The sequence below is a fragment of the Myotis yumanensis genome, unplaced genomic scaffold (genome assembly GCF_028538775.1).
Source record: "Myotis yumanensis isolate MYYU_CA2020_CCGP unplaced genomic scaffold, mMyoYum1.0.hap1 SCAF_21, whole genome shotgun sequence".
NCBI lineage: Eukaryota > Metazoa > Chordata > Mammalia > Chiroptera > Vespertilionidae > Myotis > Myotis yumanensis.
The window spans coordinates 15,745,933-15,760,092 of record NW_027223772.1 but is presented as its reverse complement, the minus strand read 5'-3'; the positions used below and the strand labels follow the sequence as shown (position 1 = coordinate 15,760,092).

At 48.4% G+C, this 14,160-nt stretch overlaps 1 protein-coding gene across 2 annotated transcripts in view; it reads left to right on the top strand.

The window, feature by feature from the left end:
* The window catches only part of SPTLC1 (serine palmitoyltransferase long chain base subunit 1), a 104,137-nt gene that overhangs the window by 78,765 nt on the left and 11,212 nt on the right, over positions 1–14,160 (top strand). For both annotated transcript variants that reach the window (XM_070400903.1, XM_070400904.1), the window contains 4 exons: positions 5,956–6,063; positions 6,554–6,649; positions 6,909–7,005; positions 9,200–9,254. In XM_070400903.1, coding sequence (XP_070257004.1) covers positions 5,956–6,063; positions 6,554–6,649; positions 6,909–7,005; positions 9,200–9,254 — 356 coding nt within the window. The remainder of the gene's footprint in view (positions 1–5,955; positions 6,064–6,553; positions 6,650–6,908; positions 7,006–9,199; positions 9,255–14,160) is intronic.

Sequence of the window (14,160 nt, the reverse complement as noted above, 5' to 3'; positions counted from 1 at the left end):
AAACCCCCTGATCGACCCTGCTCTGTGCGTGACGGTACGGAGCCCCAACCCCCCTGATGGGCCCTGCTCTGTGAGTGACAGGGGGCAGCGCCCCAACCCCCTGATTGGCCCTGCTCTGTGCGTGACGGGGCAGTGCCCCAACCCCCCAATCGGCCCTACCCTGAGCGTGACTGAGGGTGGCATCGCAACCTCCCAATCCGCCCTGCTCTGTGCATGACAGGGGGCGGCGCCCCAACTCCCCAATCAGCCCTGCTCTGAGCCCGACCAGGGGCTGCACCTAGGGATTGGACCTGCCCTCTGCCACCCGGGAGCAGGCCTAAGCCAGCAGGTCGTTATCTCCCGAGGGGTCCCAGACTGCAAGAGGGCACAGGCCGGGCTGAGGCACCCCCACTCCCCCCCGAGTGCACAAATTTTTGTGCACCGGGCCTCTAGTTATATAATAAAAGTTACATGAGCTCTAACTGGTTTGGCTTGGTGGATACAGCATCGGCCTACAGACTGAAGGGTCCCAGGTTCTATTCCAGTCAAGGGCATGTACCTTGGTTGCGGGCACATCCCAGGTGGGGAGTGTGCAGGAGGCAGCTGATCGATGTTTCTCTCTCATCGATGATTCTAACTCTCTATCCCTCTCGCTTCCTCTCTGTAAAAAAATCAATAAAATATTTTTCTTTTTTTAAAGTTACATGAATGTGGTCACTTGTTTCAGGGGTCCCTGGCTGAAGTTTTCATGTGAGTTCAGTGCTTTCTGGAGCAGCATGTTACCATCAGTTGGAACATCTTTTCTGTTCAAGTCTTCTACCTGCAAATTTAACGTCTTTTCTGTCTTAACTAAGCACTTACACACTGTGGCTGTAAGTTTTGCAGACTGAGAACAGCAAAACTAGCATGGATTTCTTTCTTTTTTTAAATCCTCACTCAAGGATATTCTCCCATTGATTTTATTTTTAGGGAGAGTGGAAGAAAGAGGAAAAGACAGAGAGAAACATCGATGTGAGAGAAACACCAATTGGTTGCCTCCTGCACATGCCCGGGCCGGGGAGAAGCCTGCAAGCTAGGTATTTTCCCTTGACCGGAATCGAACCCGGGACCTTTCAGTCTTTGGGCTGATGCCCTACCCACCAAATCAAACTGGCTAGGGCATCTTTTTCCTTCTTCACAAATTCACAGTTAGAAGATCATAGATCTTAGCAACCTAAGCATACGATTTTTTTTTTCTTAAGTCAAGAACTTTCACTTTTTCACATAAAGGAAGTACTTTACAGTTTCTCTTCGGACTGGCAGGATAGCCAGCACCACTGCTGTAGCACTGCGGGGCGCCAGCACTGCAACACCTCCACAGTCGATCCGATAACAGACAGCTGCTGTGTGTCCGGTACTACACGGGTACCCTGGGCAAAGGATGGCGCACGTCCTGGGCAGGACTGAGGGTGCGCGAGACTTCACCACACTGCTCAGAAGGGCACGGGCTGTTTATTAAATGATTTGTTTCTGGGATTTTCCAGTTAATGTTTTCAGACCACAGTTGACTATGGGTGATGAAACCATGAAATGTAAACTAAGCTCAGGGGAGACTATTCACACATGACCTTGGTGTGTGGCTTTGTTCCCTGAGCTCCGTGTTCTCCTAGTCCCGTGGTCGGTAAACCACGGCTCTCGAGCCACATGCGGCTCTTTGGCCCCTTGAGTGTGGCTCTTCCACAAAATACCACGTGCGAGCGCACACGTACAGTGTGATTGAAACTTGGTGGCCCGTGCGCAGAAGTCAGTATTTTGTGGAAGAGCCACACTCAAGGAGGCAAAGAACCGCATGTGGCTCACGAGCCGCAGTTTGCCGACCACTGTCCTAGTCCTTCCACTTGTGGCATGGACCAGCACTTCATTCCTCTGGAGTGCTAAGTAACACTGCAGTCTATGGATACATTGCATTTTGTTTTTCTGCTGATAAATATTTGGGCTGCTTCCACCTTCTGGCTATTGTGAATAGTACTGCTATGAACATTTGTGTACAAGTATTTCTTTGAATCATTTGTTTTCAGAAATTGTGTCTATATATATAGCCGTGTAATTGCTAGATCACATGGTAGTTTTATATTTAACTTACTGAGGAACTGCCATACTGTTTCCACCGTGGCCATACCATGCTATTAATATGGTATATTACATGGATTGATTTTCCTGTGTTGAGCCACTCTTGCATTTGACTATGAAAATTTGAATCTATAAGTCCATCATTTTGAATAAGGATTTAAAATAAAGGTTTCATAGCTAATTTTAAAGTTTTTGCTATGTTTTGAGGAAATACAGATACATCCTAAATATCAATGAAAGAGTTGTCTTTGTTTTCCTCTCGTTTTCATGAGTATCAAAGACTGATAGAATAATGAGCGGGGACAGGGGCACAGGGGGCCAGGGGGCCAGAAGAGGCTAGAACAGGGGTGGGCAAACTTTTTGACTCGAGGGCCACAATGGGTTCTTAAACTGGACCGGAGGGCCGGAACAAAAGCATGGATGGAGTGTTTGTGTGAACTAATATAAATTCAAAGTAAACATCATTATATGAAAGGGTACGGTCTTTTTTTTTTAGTTTTATTCATTTCAAACGGGCCGGATCCGGCCCCCGGGCGTAGTTTGCCCACGGCTGGGCTCTAGTCTGTTGCAGGACTAGGATCCCAGAGCAGTGCGGATGGGCAGCAGGGAAGCAAGACCGCAAGTGAGGGAGAGGTCAAGATGTGCCAGATCTGAGTATAGAAAGGTTACAGGACACAAAATAGGGTTTGAATGTGGATTCCTCTTTGAGTGATTTGTTTATTTGTGTACCAGTACTGTCATAATACTATTAAACTAGGGGCCCAGTGCACTAATTTGTGCACCTTGAAAGGAACTGTGGGCCACAAGGCTGCAGTGGGCACAGGGGTGGGTCTCGGCCCATCCTCCGCGCCCCTGCCTGGCCACTCCTGCCGCAGCCTCTGGTCCCCTCTCTGCCGGTAGCCCCGCTCCCACTGCCGCCGCTCCCACGCGCTGATGGCGCCAGTCCAGCTCGCACCGCTGTTGGCACTGAGCGATTGAGGCTGGCGCCAGCAGCAGGTGCAAGCAGGGCCGGCACCATCAGTGGGTGCAAGTGGCAGCTTGCTGCCCCGATTGCCCTTCAGGAGTGATTGGGGCTGGCGCTGGCAGCGGATGCGAGTGGCAGCTCTGGTGCTGGCAGTGGGTGGGAGCGGTGGCTCCTGTGCTGGCAGTGGGTGCAAGCGCCAGGCGGGACCGTGGCGTGTGGGAGCAAAGAATTTTCAGGAACTACCAAAGGCTCGCCCTGATGACAGCGACTGGCGGCCTGCCTTGGTCTGGCGCCCCCGTTCACCTGCTCCACCATCTCACCACAGCCAACACCCACCATGTTCCACGCATGCCCCCTGATGGTCAGCACACGTCATAGTGACCAGTTGTTAGGTTGTTCTGCCATTTGGTTTATTTGCATATTAGCCTTTTATTATATAGGATATACTCTATGACTTTTAAAAACTTTCTCATTCATATTAATGGATGGAAAAGAGTGTTGAAAAGATGTAATTCTCCCCAAATAAGTTTATTAATTTTTAATTAAAATCCAGCAAAAAGCTCAGGTGTGCCCCCCCGAATTTGATATTGATTAGCAAGATTAGCCAATAAAATCTTGATTAAAAAATAAATTATCACCCAGGCTGGTGTGGCTGAGTTGGTTGGGCATCGAGTCGTCCTGTGCACTACAAGGTTGCTGGTTCAATTCCTGGTCAGGGCACTAGCCTGCGGATTTGATCCCCAGTCAGGCCATGTGCAAAAGGCAACCAATCAATATTTCTCTATCTCTTTCTCTCTCTCTCTCTCTCTCTCTCTCTCTCTCTCTCCCCCTCCCTCTTCCCTCCCTCCTTCCCTCTCTCAAAATCAATAAATATTTTTTTAAAATAAAAATCAATAAATTATCTGAGACTTGGGACACATTTTATACATTACTAAAGGCTCGGTGCACGAAATTTGTGCGTGGGGTGGAGGGTCCCTCAGCCCAGCCTGCACCCTCTCCAATCCGGGATCCCTCAGGGGATGTCCGACTGCCTCTTGCAATCCGGGACCGCTGGCTCCTAACCACTCACCTGCCTGCTTGATCGCCCCTAACTGCTCCCCTGCTGGCCTGATCGCCCCTAACCACCTCTGCCTTGCCCCGCACCCGGGACTCAGGATTCCCTCCTCCAGCTGCTTGCAGGCACCCGGGACCTGGGCTTCCCTCTCTCTGAATGGCCGCAGGCACCCAGGACCCGGGCCAGCTTCACCCAGGCCAGCCACAGCCTCAGGGGACCATGGGTGGGCGGCTTGTCCCTCTCCTGGGCCACAGCCTGGCTGGTCCTCATTCCTCTCTCGCAAACTCATTTGTGCCTGGCTAGTCCCCATTCCTCTCTCCCCATTGTTGAGTATCTGGGCCGTGACGGCATGAGGGCATGACAACATTTGCATATTAGCTCTTTATTATATAGGATTCCTATAGTTTCGATGTAAAAAGATCCTTTTTTTTCCAAATCTGTTTTTATTGATTTGAGAGAGAGAGAGAGGAAGTGAGAGGGAGATAGAAACATTGATTGGCTGCCTACTGCATACTCCTTACTCGGGGGGTCAAGCCCATAACCTGGGCGTGTGCCCTGACTGGGAATTGAACCGGTGATCTCCTGGTGCATGGGACGATGCTCACCCAGTTGAGCCACACTGGCCAGACAATGTGAAAAGGTCGTAAAATTAAATCTTTAGTAATCAAAATACATGAGTCATGGGAATGTTTGAGAGGTCAACTTCTCATATTATATATATAAAAATTTAGTGGTTTATAATCTCTGTATTTTAATTCAGTTGTGAAATTGATCCTGTACATATATGGGGTAAACTCTAGAGGATAAAAAAAACCTATAAACAAACATGCACATGTCCAACTTCCCACAGTGTAAACAAAAATATAAAAGACACAAAATGCTTAGAAGAACATACAGATCAATACGCATCCAAACCTTGATGGGAAAGGACTTTCTTCTAAGCCTGAAAGGAAAGGGGAAATCTTTTTCTGCATTAAAAAATGACATGGATCCACAATTAAAACACACAGTGCCACTGAGGGAGGGAAGAGTGAGTGCGTTTCCCCAGGAGTCTGTGTGATCAGACCTGTACTTAACTGACAGGTTATATGTCTATACTCATAATGGCTCACCTTGTACTTTTTTAGAAATTACATTTTGAAGCATCACAAGTCAGTGGATTGTCGTTACTGATGGTACTCAGGTTCTGTAAACCTGCTGCAGGCACTGAATTACAGACTGTGAGCTGTTGCTCCTGGGCAGACACAGGCTGGTTCTCGGCAAGCCTCTGCTCACCACCTTCTCCTCAGTCCTTGAGTCCCAGCCTCATCTTGTGTGTTTCTGTTTAAAGACACCCTCTTTCATTGATAGTGTTGATTCACCGGCGTTGAGCTCTGGCCGACAGCGCTGTGACTCCCACCTGCAGGAAACTCATCTAGCTCACGTGTTTTCTCCACGGGGCACATCACAGCCTCTCGCTGAAGAACAGCACTCGGCACTCCACCTGGGACCACTTTAGACAACAGGGTCACCAACAAAAATCACAGAATATAAGAAAATGTGGCAATAAATAGACTGTGAAAAGAGCACTTGCTTACAGTATGAGCTGAAGCCGCTCCTATGCAGCACAGCTGGGAAGGGCTTGTCAGGTGACTCGAGTTCCCACTGCTCTGCCCTGGGCCTGGAGGACGGATTTGGGGTTACAGCTCCATTTCAGCAAGTGGGCAGTTCACAGATAAGAATGTACCTGTGTTGAGGAGCAGCTGCATGCTTTTCCTCCCTTGTCATGTTAGGGTAATTTGTTCTTCCCAGGGTGTTCTCTTCGCTCCTCCTAATCAGACTTGTAAAGCTCTGTCTTATTAACACTTAGGTTCAGTTAAAATACAAATACAAAGCCAGGATCTTTCTGGAGGAAAGCCTTTCGTTTGGAGTGCTGGGGGAGCATGGCCGAGGAGTCACTGAGCATTTTGGAATCAATGTAAGTTTTCCTTTTTTGGAACATGCCTCATACTGGAAATGCGCGGTCCCATCCTGCTGGGCAGGTTCACAGCACAGGCAGTGCATGCACGTGCAGGGCCCACCGCTCTGGTGTGTCTCCTCACAGAGCCACGAGGGTCGGTCCCCGCAGGCTGCCAGCTCAAAGCGCGTCATAGAGTCTGTGCTGTGTTCATCGGGTAGCATTGGATCGGGGTTCCGCATCTGTGCTCTAGGAACAGTTGCATTTGCCTCGCATTGTGTGTAAATCGTTCATGATGAAGTGGCAAAAGGGATAAAGTGAAACACTTTCGGGAGTGCTTTGAACTGTCCGTTCTTTTAACGATCGATTGTGTGTGTGTCCGTCCTCTGTTTTCACATACGTAGCTTGTAGAGCCCAGGTGTTGACATGAGTATTGCTGAAATCTCACTAGGCTTGAAATTAGTCTGTTTTTAATGGAGGAATAATTGACACGGTCGCTCTTTTCTGGCAGATCGATGATATTGATCTCATCAGTGCCAACATGGAGAATGCACTTGCTTCCATTGGGGGCTTCTGCTGTGGCCGGTCTTTTGTAATCGACCATCAGGTAGGTTCTTTCTAAAACAAGCTGCAGCTAAAACTCCTCCTTGGTCACCACGAAATGTGACTTATAATTAACATTTCATTCACAGTTAATCACAATTTTTTTGTTGTTGTTTTGTTTTGTTAATCCTCACCTGAGGTTATTTTCTCCATTGATATTTAGAGAGAGTGGAAGGAAGGGGCAAAGGGGAGAGAGAGGAGGGGGGAGGAAGGGAGGGAGGGAGGGAGGAACGTATTTATGTTTTTAACTTGTTTCTTCTCAGCGCCTATCCGGTCAGGGATACTGCTTTTCTGCCTCGTTGCCGCCCTTGTTAGCTGCTGCTGCCATTGAGGCCCTCAACATTATGGAAGAGAATCCAGGTATAATCTTCGAACCCAGGAAGTCAGACTGCAGGTTACATTAGCCCTGGTCCTATGTGCTTTTTGGAGGAATTAGCTAGAGGAGATGATGTGCCAGACACCTATGGGCTAAGTCTCACTCTCGGCCTGACTGGAGAGGAGCAGGGCAGCGTGCTCCTGTGTCTGCCATCCTGGAGCTAAGCTGGAGCGGAGCGCTGCTTCCCGTGTGGGTGGGCGCAGTGCTGGGCCTGTGTCGTCTGTTTATCTCTTTTTTTAGAAATTAGCCCAAGTGTGCTACTAATTTTTGTTACATATAATTTTATGACTGTCTAATTTCCCTTCCGCTTTTAAATCATTAATTGGATTCTAGTTTACGACCATTAAAATCAACTGAATTTAAAATGTGGCTTTGGTTGTGATCATGCCTCCTCACCAAAGCCTGAAACAGAATTTGAGAAATAGGCATAACCTGGTATTTCTTGAATTTCAAATTTTCTAAGTTTCTAAATTTTCAACTTTGGGTTTAATTCAGAGAATTGGGAACCATGAGTGTTTTCTGGGCACTTTCCCACACCTGCCTGGCAGGTGGCCTGGCCCTCCAGCCTCCTGCTCAGGTAGTTTAGTTTTTCAGTTTTTCTTGAGGAAATGGAAAATATCAAGGAAAAGATCATAAAAATTATTACATACAGTCTCTATTTTTTACCAGATTGTTTACCAATTTGATATTTCTGTAACAAATATCTTGGGTACCCTTTTATCCTTAGCCAAATTATTTGTAGAATTTTGATAAGAACAAGAGCCATTGTTTTGCTGTGGAAAACGTCATCCCAGATTTGCTAAGAAGGATGAACAGGTATCGGTATGTGCCAAGGACGAAAGCTTGGCCTCCGGAGGCGTTTCTGGCCGCCTGTCTGTGTTGTTAGTATGTGGAAGGATTTGCAGCATTTTAAATTGATGAACTTGAAATGGATCTTTTTAAAAAAATATATTTCTTTTATTGATTTCAGAGAGGAAGGGTGAGGGAGAGAGAGATAGAAACATCAATGATGAGAGAGAATCATTGATTGGCTGCCTCCTGCATGCCCCCCACTGGGGCTCAAGCCCGTAATCCAGGCATGTGCCCTTGACCGGAATCAAACCTGGGACCCTTCAGTCCGCAGGCCCATGCTCTATCCACTGAGCCAAACCAGCTGGGGCTTGAAATGGATCTTTAAAAAATATTTTTAGATTAGTAATACCAGATTTTCCAAATATGTACTTGACCTTGAACAACATGGGTTTGAACTTCCCAGGTCCATGTGTATGTGATGTTTTTCAATAAATACCTGCACCATCTTCCATTGATTTGAGGATGCTGAGGTCCTACTGTGTGCATTGAACTGTGCCATGTCATACGCATCTGCGGATTTTGGTATTCCCCACAAATGCCAAGGGACAACTTAAGTTTTTAAAAGTCAGAAGTTAAACTCAGCCTGGCCAGTGTTGCTCAGTGGCTGAGTGTCAGCCTATGAACCAAGAGGTCAAGTTTCGATTCCCAGTCTGGGCACATGCCCGGGTTGCAGGCTCAATCCTTGGTGAGGTGAGGGTAGGGTGTGCAGGAGGCAGCCAATCAATGATTCTCATCATTGATGTTTCTATCTATCCATGAAATAAAGTAAAACTATATAGCCCATCTAATAAAGCGGTAATATGCAAATTGACTGTCACTCCAACACACAAGATGGCCGCCCCCATGTGGTCAAAGATGGCCGGCCAGGGAGGGCAGTTGGGGGTGATTGGGTCGGCAGGGGAGGGCAGTTAGGGGTAATCGGGCTGGCAGGGGAGCAATTATGTGTCAATCAGGCCGGCAGGGGAGTGGTTAGGGGGTGATCAGGCTGGCAGGGGAGTGGTTAGGGGGTAATCAGGCTGGCAGGCAGAAGCGGTTAGGGGCAATCAGGCAGGCAGGCAGGCGAGCAGTTGGGAGCCAGCAGTCCTGGATTGTGAGAGGGATGTCCGACTGCCCGGTGGGATCGGGCCTAAACGGGCAGTCGGACATCCCTCGACGAGTCCCAGATTGGAGAGGGTGCAGGCTGGGCTGAGGGACACCCCCTACCCCCACCCCCGCACGAATTTCATGCACCAGGCCTCTAGTATATTATAAAAATCTTTAATTCAGGTTTTTTAACCCTTGCATTGTCCAAGGGTCACCTGTACTGAGGAATGTTTTTTTCACCAGGTATTTTTGCAGTGTTGAAGGAAAAGTGCAAACGAATTCATAAAGCTTTACAAGGGTAAGTTTTCTGTTTTCAACCAGCTTAAAGTTTACCTGCTCCACATATAAACAATTACTGAAAAATTTTCAATGTTGTCTCTGTAGTTTGGAGTATATTTGATAGGCTCGGGTCAGTTTGACTGAATTGCAACTAAGAAACCAAAACCTCAGTTCACTCAGATTTGTCTGTCTGTATGCATGAAACCAGAGCATCCGCTGTGTCGTTATTTTAAGGAATCATGATTGTTTTCTAAAGAGTGATACAAGCTCAATAATCAAATATGCTAGCAGTGCACAAGATAGAAACAACGCATGCCCGAGCGCGCAGCCGCCAGAGTGGTCAGCGAGCTCTGGGCATGCCACGCCTGTAGGAGCAAGCGGCCGGCACGTGCTGCAGGTTGGTGACTGCGCGTACTCTCCGCAGGCCTTAGGAAATTACTAAGCTGTATTTCAAGTTCATAGAAAAAGAAACAAGTGAAGTTGGAGTGAGCCTGATGAGTGGCTTATTTGTTTTAATGACACGAGAACTTCAAGATTCCTCGAGTGAGAGAAAATGGAGGCTGGTGATGTTTCAGGCAGATCTCTGGTCTTACAGAACATGATCTCACAGTGCCCAGGGGGTTTCTTCCTGCCTTTTCTAAGGTGAAACCTGCCCTTTTGGTGATGTAAGGCATCTCTCTGTTGCCAGATATGGAAACTAGAAACTTTTGTAAAAGAAAAGGCCAGGTGAAAAGCGAGCAGCTCACAGCTGTGCCAGGTAAAGGAGGGCAGGAGTGAGTCACGTTTGGGTGTGTCTGCCTCAGCGTAACAGCAGTTCTTGCATGATGTATGGTGGAGAGGCACAGTGTGTGTGCTTCCAGTCTCGCTGGTGATGAAATGTGAACGTACAGCACAGCACAGCCGGGCGTCCCGTCAGCCCAGGAGCAGGTGCCTTCTGCTGCTGGCAGGGTGCTGTGCTCCGTTGGCAAGGCTGGCCTCCACTCTCCCCAGCTCCTGGCCACCTTTTCCTCTCTCCAGTGTGTTTACCCCTCTGTCTCTCCATCTGCGTTGAGCTGCAACCATGCCTCCTGCTCTCACTGGGAACTCCCTCGCCTCTCCTAACAAACCCATGCACTGCTGGGCTCTGAACCCGTCTCCCCTTGTGTTACAGCCAAAGAAATGTTCTCCAGGCATCACAGCTCTCTTTCTAAAGGCAGGGGTGGCTTTGGTGTGCCTCCTCCCCGTCCTGAGTCGTGTGATGAGCATTGAGCTACACTGTCCTCTCTGTAGTGTACATTCCTTTCCCTGACCTCTCCTTCACCTCCGGCAGCTAGCCTACTCTGCTTCTCCGTGTAGCTCATCTCCATGCCCTCGCCCCTCATCTACACTTGAAACTCCTGAATCTGCCTCTGCTCACACGCTTCTCCCAGACGGTGCCCTTGGAGGCCACACTGACTGCCTCGTTGCTGCATCCGGCACAGTCTTCTGAGCTCCTCTCCCGTAGCACAGGAGCCTTCAGCACAGTGACCGCTTTCCTCCTTGCGGCTCTCTTCTCTGGGTTCTGTGACAGCACCGGTTTTCCTCTGCTTCTGAATCGCCTCATGGTTGCCTTTGAAGCCTTTCTGTTAGCACCCTCCTCTTCAGGGCGTCGTCTACGCTCCTCTTTCCTCCGGCACCTCCTTGGAGGATTGTGTGCTTCCATCCTGGACTTCCATCGTGACCCCTCTATGTGGGCAACTCACGGATTTGCATCTCCAATGTATCCCATTCTTTAGGGCTCCAGGTCTCACGTCCAGGGCTTATTACTGAGTAGTTCTACGTGGAGGACTCCACAGGTACCTCAGACCAACCCGCAGTAAGGCAGGTGTGGGAGCACATCACACAGGTACCCAGATATTTAGAGATAACAGGAGATAAAACAGCGAGGACACCAGTGTGGCAAGAGGGAGAAAGGCCAGGGCATGCAGGGCTTGGAGGCCGTGACAAGAACCCGGCTCAGATAGGAAGCTGTGGCCTGGTTCTGAGCAAAAGATGGCAGGATATAGCGGGGGGTCCTCTCTTTTCCGCGTCTAGCACGGAGAGAATGATCCGGTTATCAAAGTAGAGGCGCTGGGGATTGAGAAATGAAATAGACAAGACACAAAAATAGAAGGAAAAGCTGGGGCCGGGTGGGACCGCTGTCCTCTTCTGACAGCACTGAAGCAGCGTGTTTATTTTATAGCCCAAATACCAGGAAGTTACGCCAGTAAAGGGCTGGCCGGCTGGTGGGCTTGACGAGCAGTCAGGAACCCGAGGGCATGGCTTCACCTCAGGGCCCCTCCCACAGGGCGGGGCACTTGGTGTCTCTTGGCCACTAAGCCAGGGATTGGGGTCAAAACTGGCTTGCCAGTCAGAGAAAGGAGGGTCCTATTCATTCCTGGTGCTTGGCTGGCTCTACAATAATAAAACCCACTCCCGACACCTGGGCAGCAAAGATGAGAGTCACTGCTGAGAACACATCCATCTTGGTAAGATGTGTATCCAAGGCTCGGCTCTGCCAGTCACCTTGGGTTCAGCTGACAATATTTTAGGAAGCATGCCCATGTGTCTTCCCTAGGGGGCCCTCTACAGCAGGACATGACTGAAGGCATCTTAGCAAAGCCACTCTTGTGCTGTGTGAAGAAGTAGATAATATTCTACAGTAGCGAGGACCAGTGAAGAGACCAGTGAAGAGGTTGTACAGTGCTGCATGTAAAAGATGACGGTGACTTTGGCCTTCCTACCAGCAGTGGATTTTGGATGGAGTTTGAAGCTGGATTTGCCAGAAGTTCATATTCCAGTGAGTGAGAAAGAGAAGACGCAAGCTTGAGCTTAAGGTTTTTGGTCTGAGTAACTAAGCAGAGTTGCTAGTCAGCGAGATGGTTAGGACTGCTGGGGGCAGTGTGTTGGGCACTGTCAGTGGCTGTGTTAAGCTCGAAATGCCATCAGATGTCTGGGAGATCTAGCCGCTTAAGTTTAAGGGAGAGGCCTCGGGTCAGTTGCATATAAATAGTATTTCAAGCATTTCCATGTGAAGCGATCAGGAGCCAGAAGGAGACTGAGAAAGAGTGAGGAGAGTCTAGTGAAGAAAGTGGCGCAGGCCACAAGTCCCCGCTGCTGCGAGCTGGGCCTTCGTTTCCCGCCTGGAGGCTGAGCACTGTCGGGAGGAACAGGTGCAAAGGCCTGACAGAAGCAGGATCCGGAGAGACTGGGAGGGGGAGATGGGACACAGTCACATGACAATTTTGAGGAGTTGGGCTGTTCAGAGAGACAGAGAAAGGATGGTGCCTGGAGGAAGAAAATGAGTCAAGAGAAGGAAGTTTGTTTTGATGTTCGCACAGTCAGTTTATAAAAACACCACCTCCTTTCTTCACTGGTTGGTCTCTGTCATATACCAGTGTCTCACTTGTACCTGAATCTGGTTTTTAGCCATCTTTTCTCCTTCATTGGTTTATTTGTTCAATCCTCAGGCTGTTTTAATTACTATCTGTTTTTATCACTGTATAACTTTTGGTATATGTGCTGCCAGAGTGAGCACAAATCACCATATAAGTTTTAAAATAAGTTCAAGTTTCACCAAAAATAATTATTAGAATTTTAATTGTAATTGCATTAAATGTTTTGATTAATGTGGAGTGTATTTGTATCCACTTAATTTGGATTTTCCTTTGTGTCCTTTAATGGAAATTTAAAATTTTTCTCTAAAGCTTTTTTATCTTATGGACTGTTAAAGGTAATTTGTAGGTATCCTGATGATTTTATTTCTATTATAAATAGGATTGTTTTTCTTTTATATTTTCTTTTTAATTATCACCCGAGGATATTTTTCCATTGATTTTTAGAAAGTGGAAGAGAGAGGGAAAGACAGAGAGAAATATCGATGTGAGACAAACACATCTATTGGTTGCCTCCTGCACGTGCCCTCACCAGGGCCCAAGTCGGGAGGAGCCTGCAACCAAGGTTCATGCCCTTGACTGGAATCAAACCCGGGACCCTGCAGTCCGCAGGCTGACGCTCTATCCACTGAGCCAAATCAGCTAGGGCTATATTGTTTAACTATTGCTGACTTACAAGAATGTTCTTGTTTTCTCTAAACTAATCTTACATTCAGCAGTAGTTCTTTTCTCTAATCTTAAATTCTAGTAGTTCTTTTCAGTCTGTTGTGATGATGCACATAGAAATCCTATTATCTGCTACTGGAGGCCTGGTGCATGAAATTCGTGCACGGGAAGGGGGTTCCCTCAGCCCAGCCTGCGCCCTCTCCAATCTGGGATCCCTCTCACTATCAGGGACTGCTGGCTCCTAACTGCTCACCTGCCTGCCTGCCTGCCTGATCGCCTCTAACTGCCCCACCCCCCCGCCCCCCACCGACCTGGTCGTTCCTTACTGCCCCCCGCCAACCTGGTCGCCCCTTACTGCCCCCCTGCTGGCCTGGTTGCCCCTAACTGCACTCCTCTGTTGGCCTGGTTGCCCTTAACTGCTCCCCCCCCCCCCCCACTGGCCTGGTCACCCCTCACTGCCCTCCCTGCTGGCCTGGTCGCCCTCAACTGCCCCCCTGCCAACCTGGTCTCCCCCAACTGTCCCTCTGCTGGCCTCGTCACCCCACGCAGCCAGCTTGTTTATTCGTTTGGTTGTCTCTCACCCCCCTGCTGGCGTGGTCGCCTCACGTGGCCTGCTGTTTGGTCGTTACTGTGACAGTGTCCCGGACAATTTGCATATTCCTCTATTATTAGTGTAGATAATGTTTTTTCTCTTCGTAATCCTTTAATAATTTTAATTATTTTTCTTCTTTTATTGCATTGCTCTGGGTCTACTGAACAGGCAGTTGTAGCAAACATCCTTCTCATTGCCAGTATAAAAGTGTTTTCTTTATTCAATATAAAACATCATACAATAGGGTTTTGGTGGGTGGCCTTTTTCAAATTATT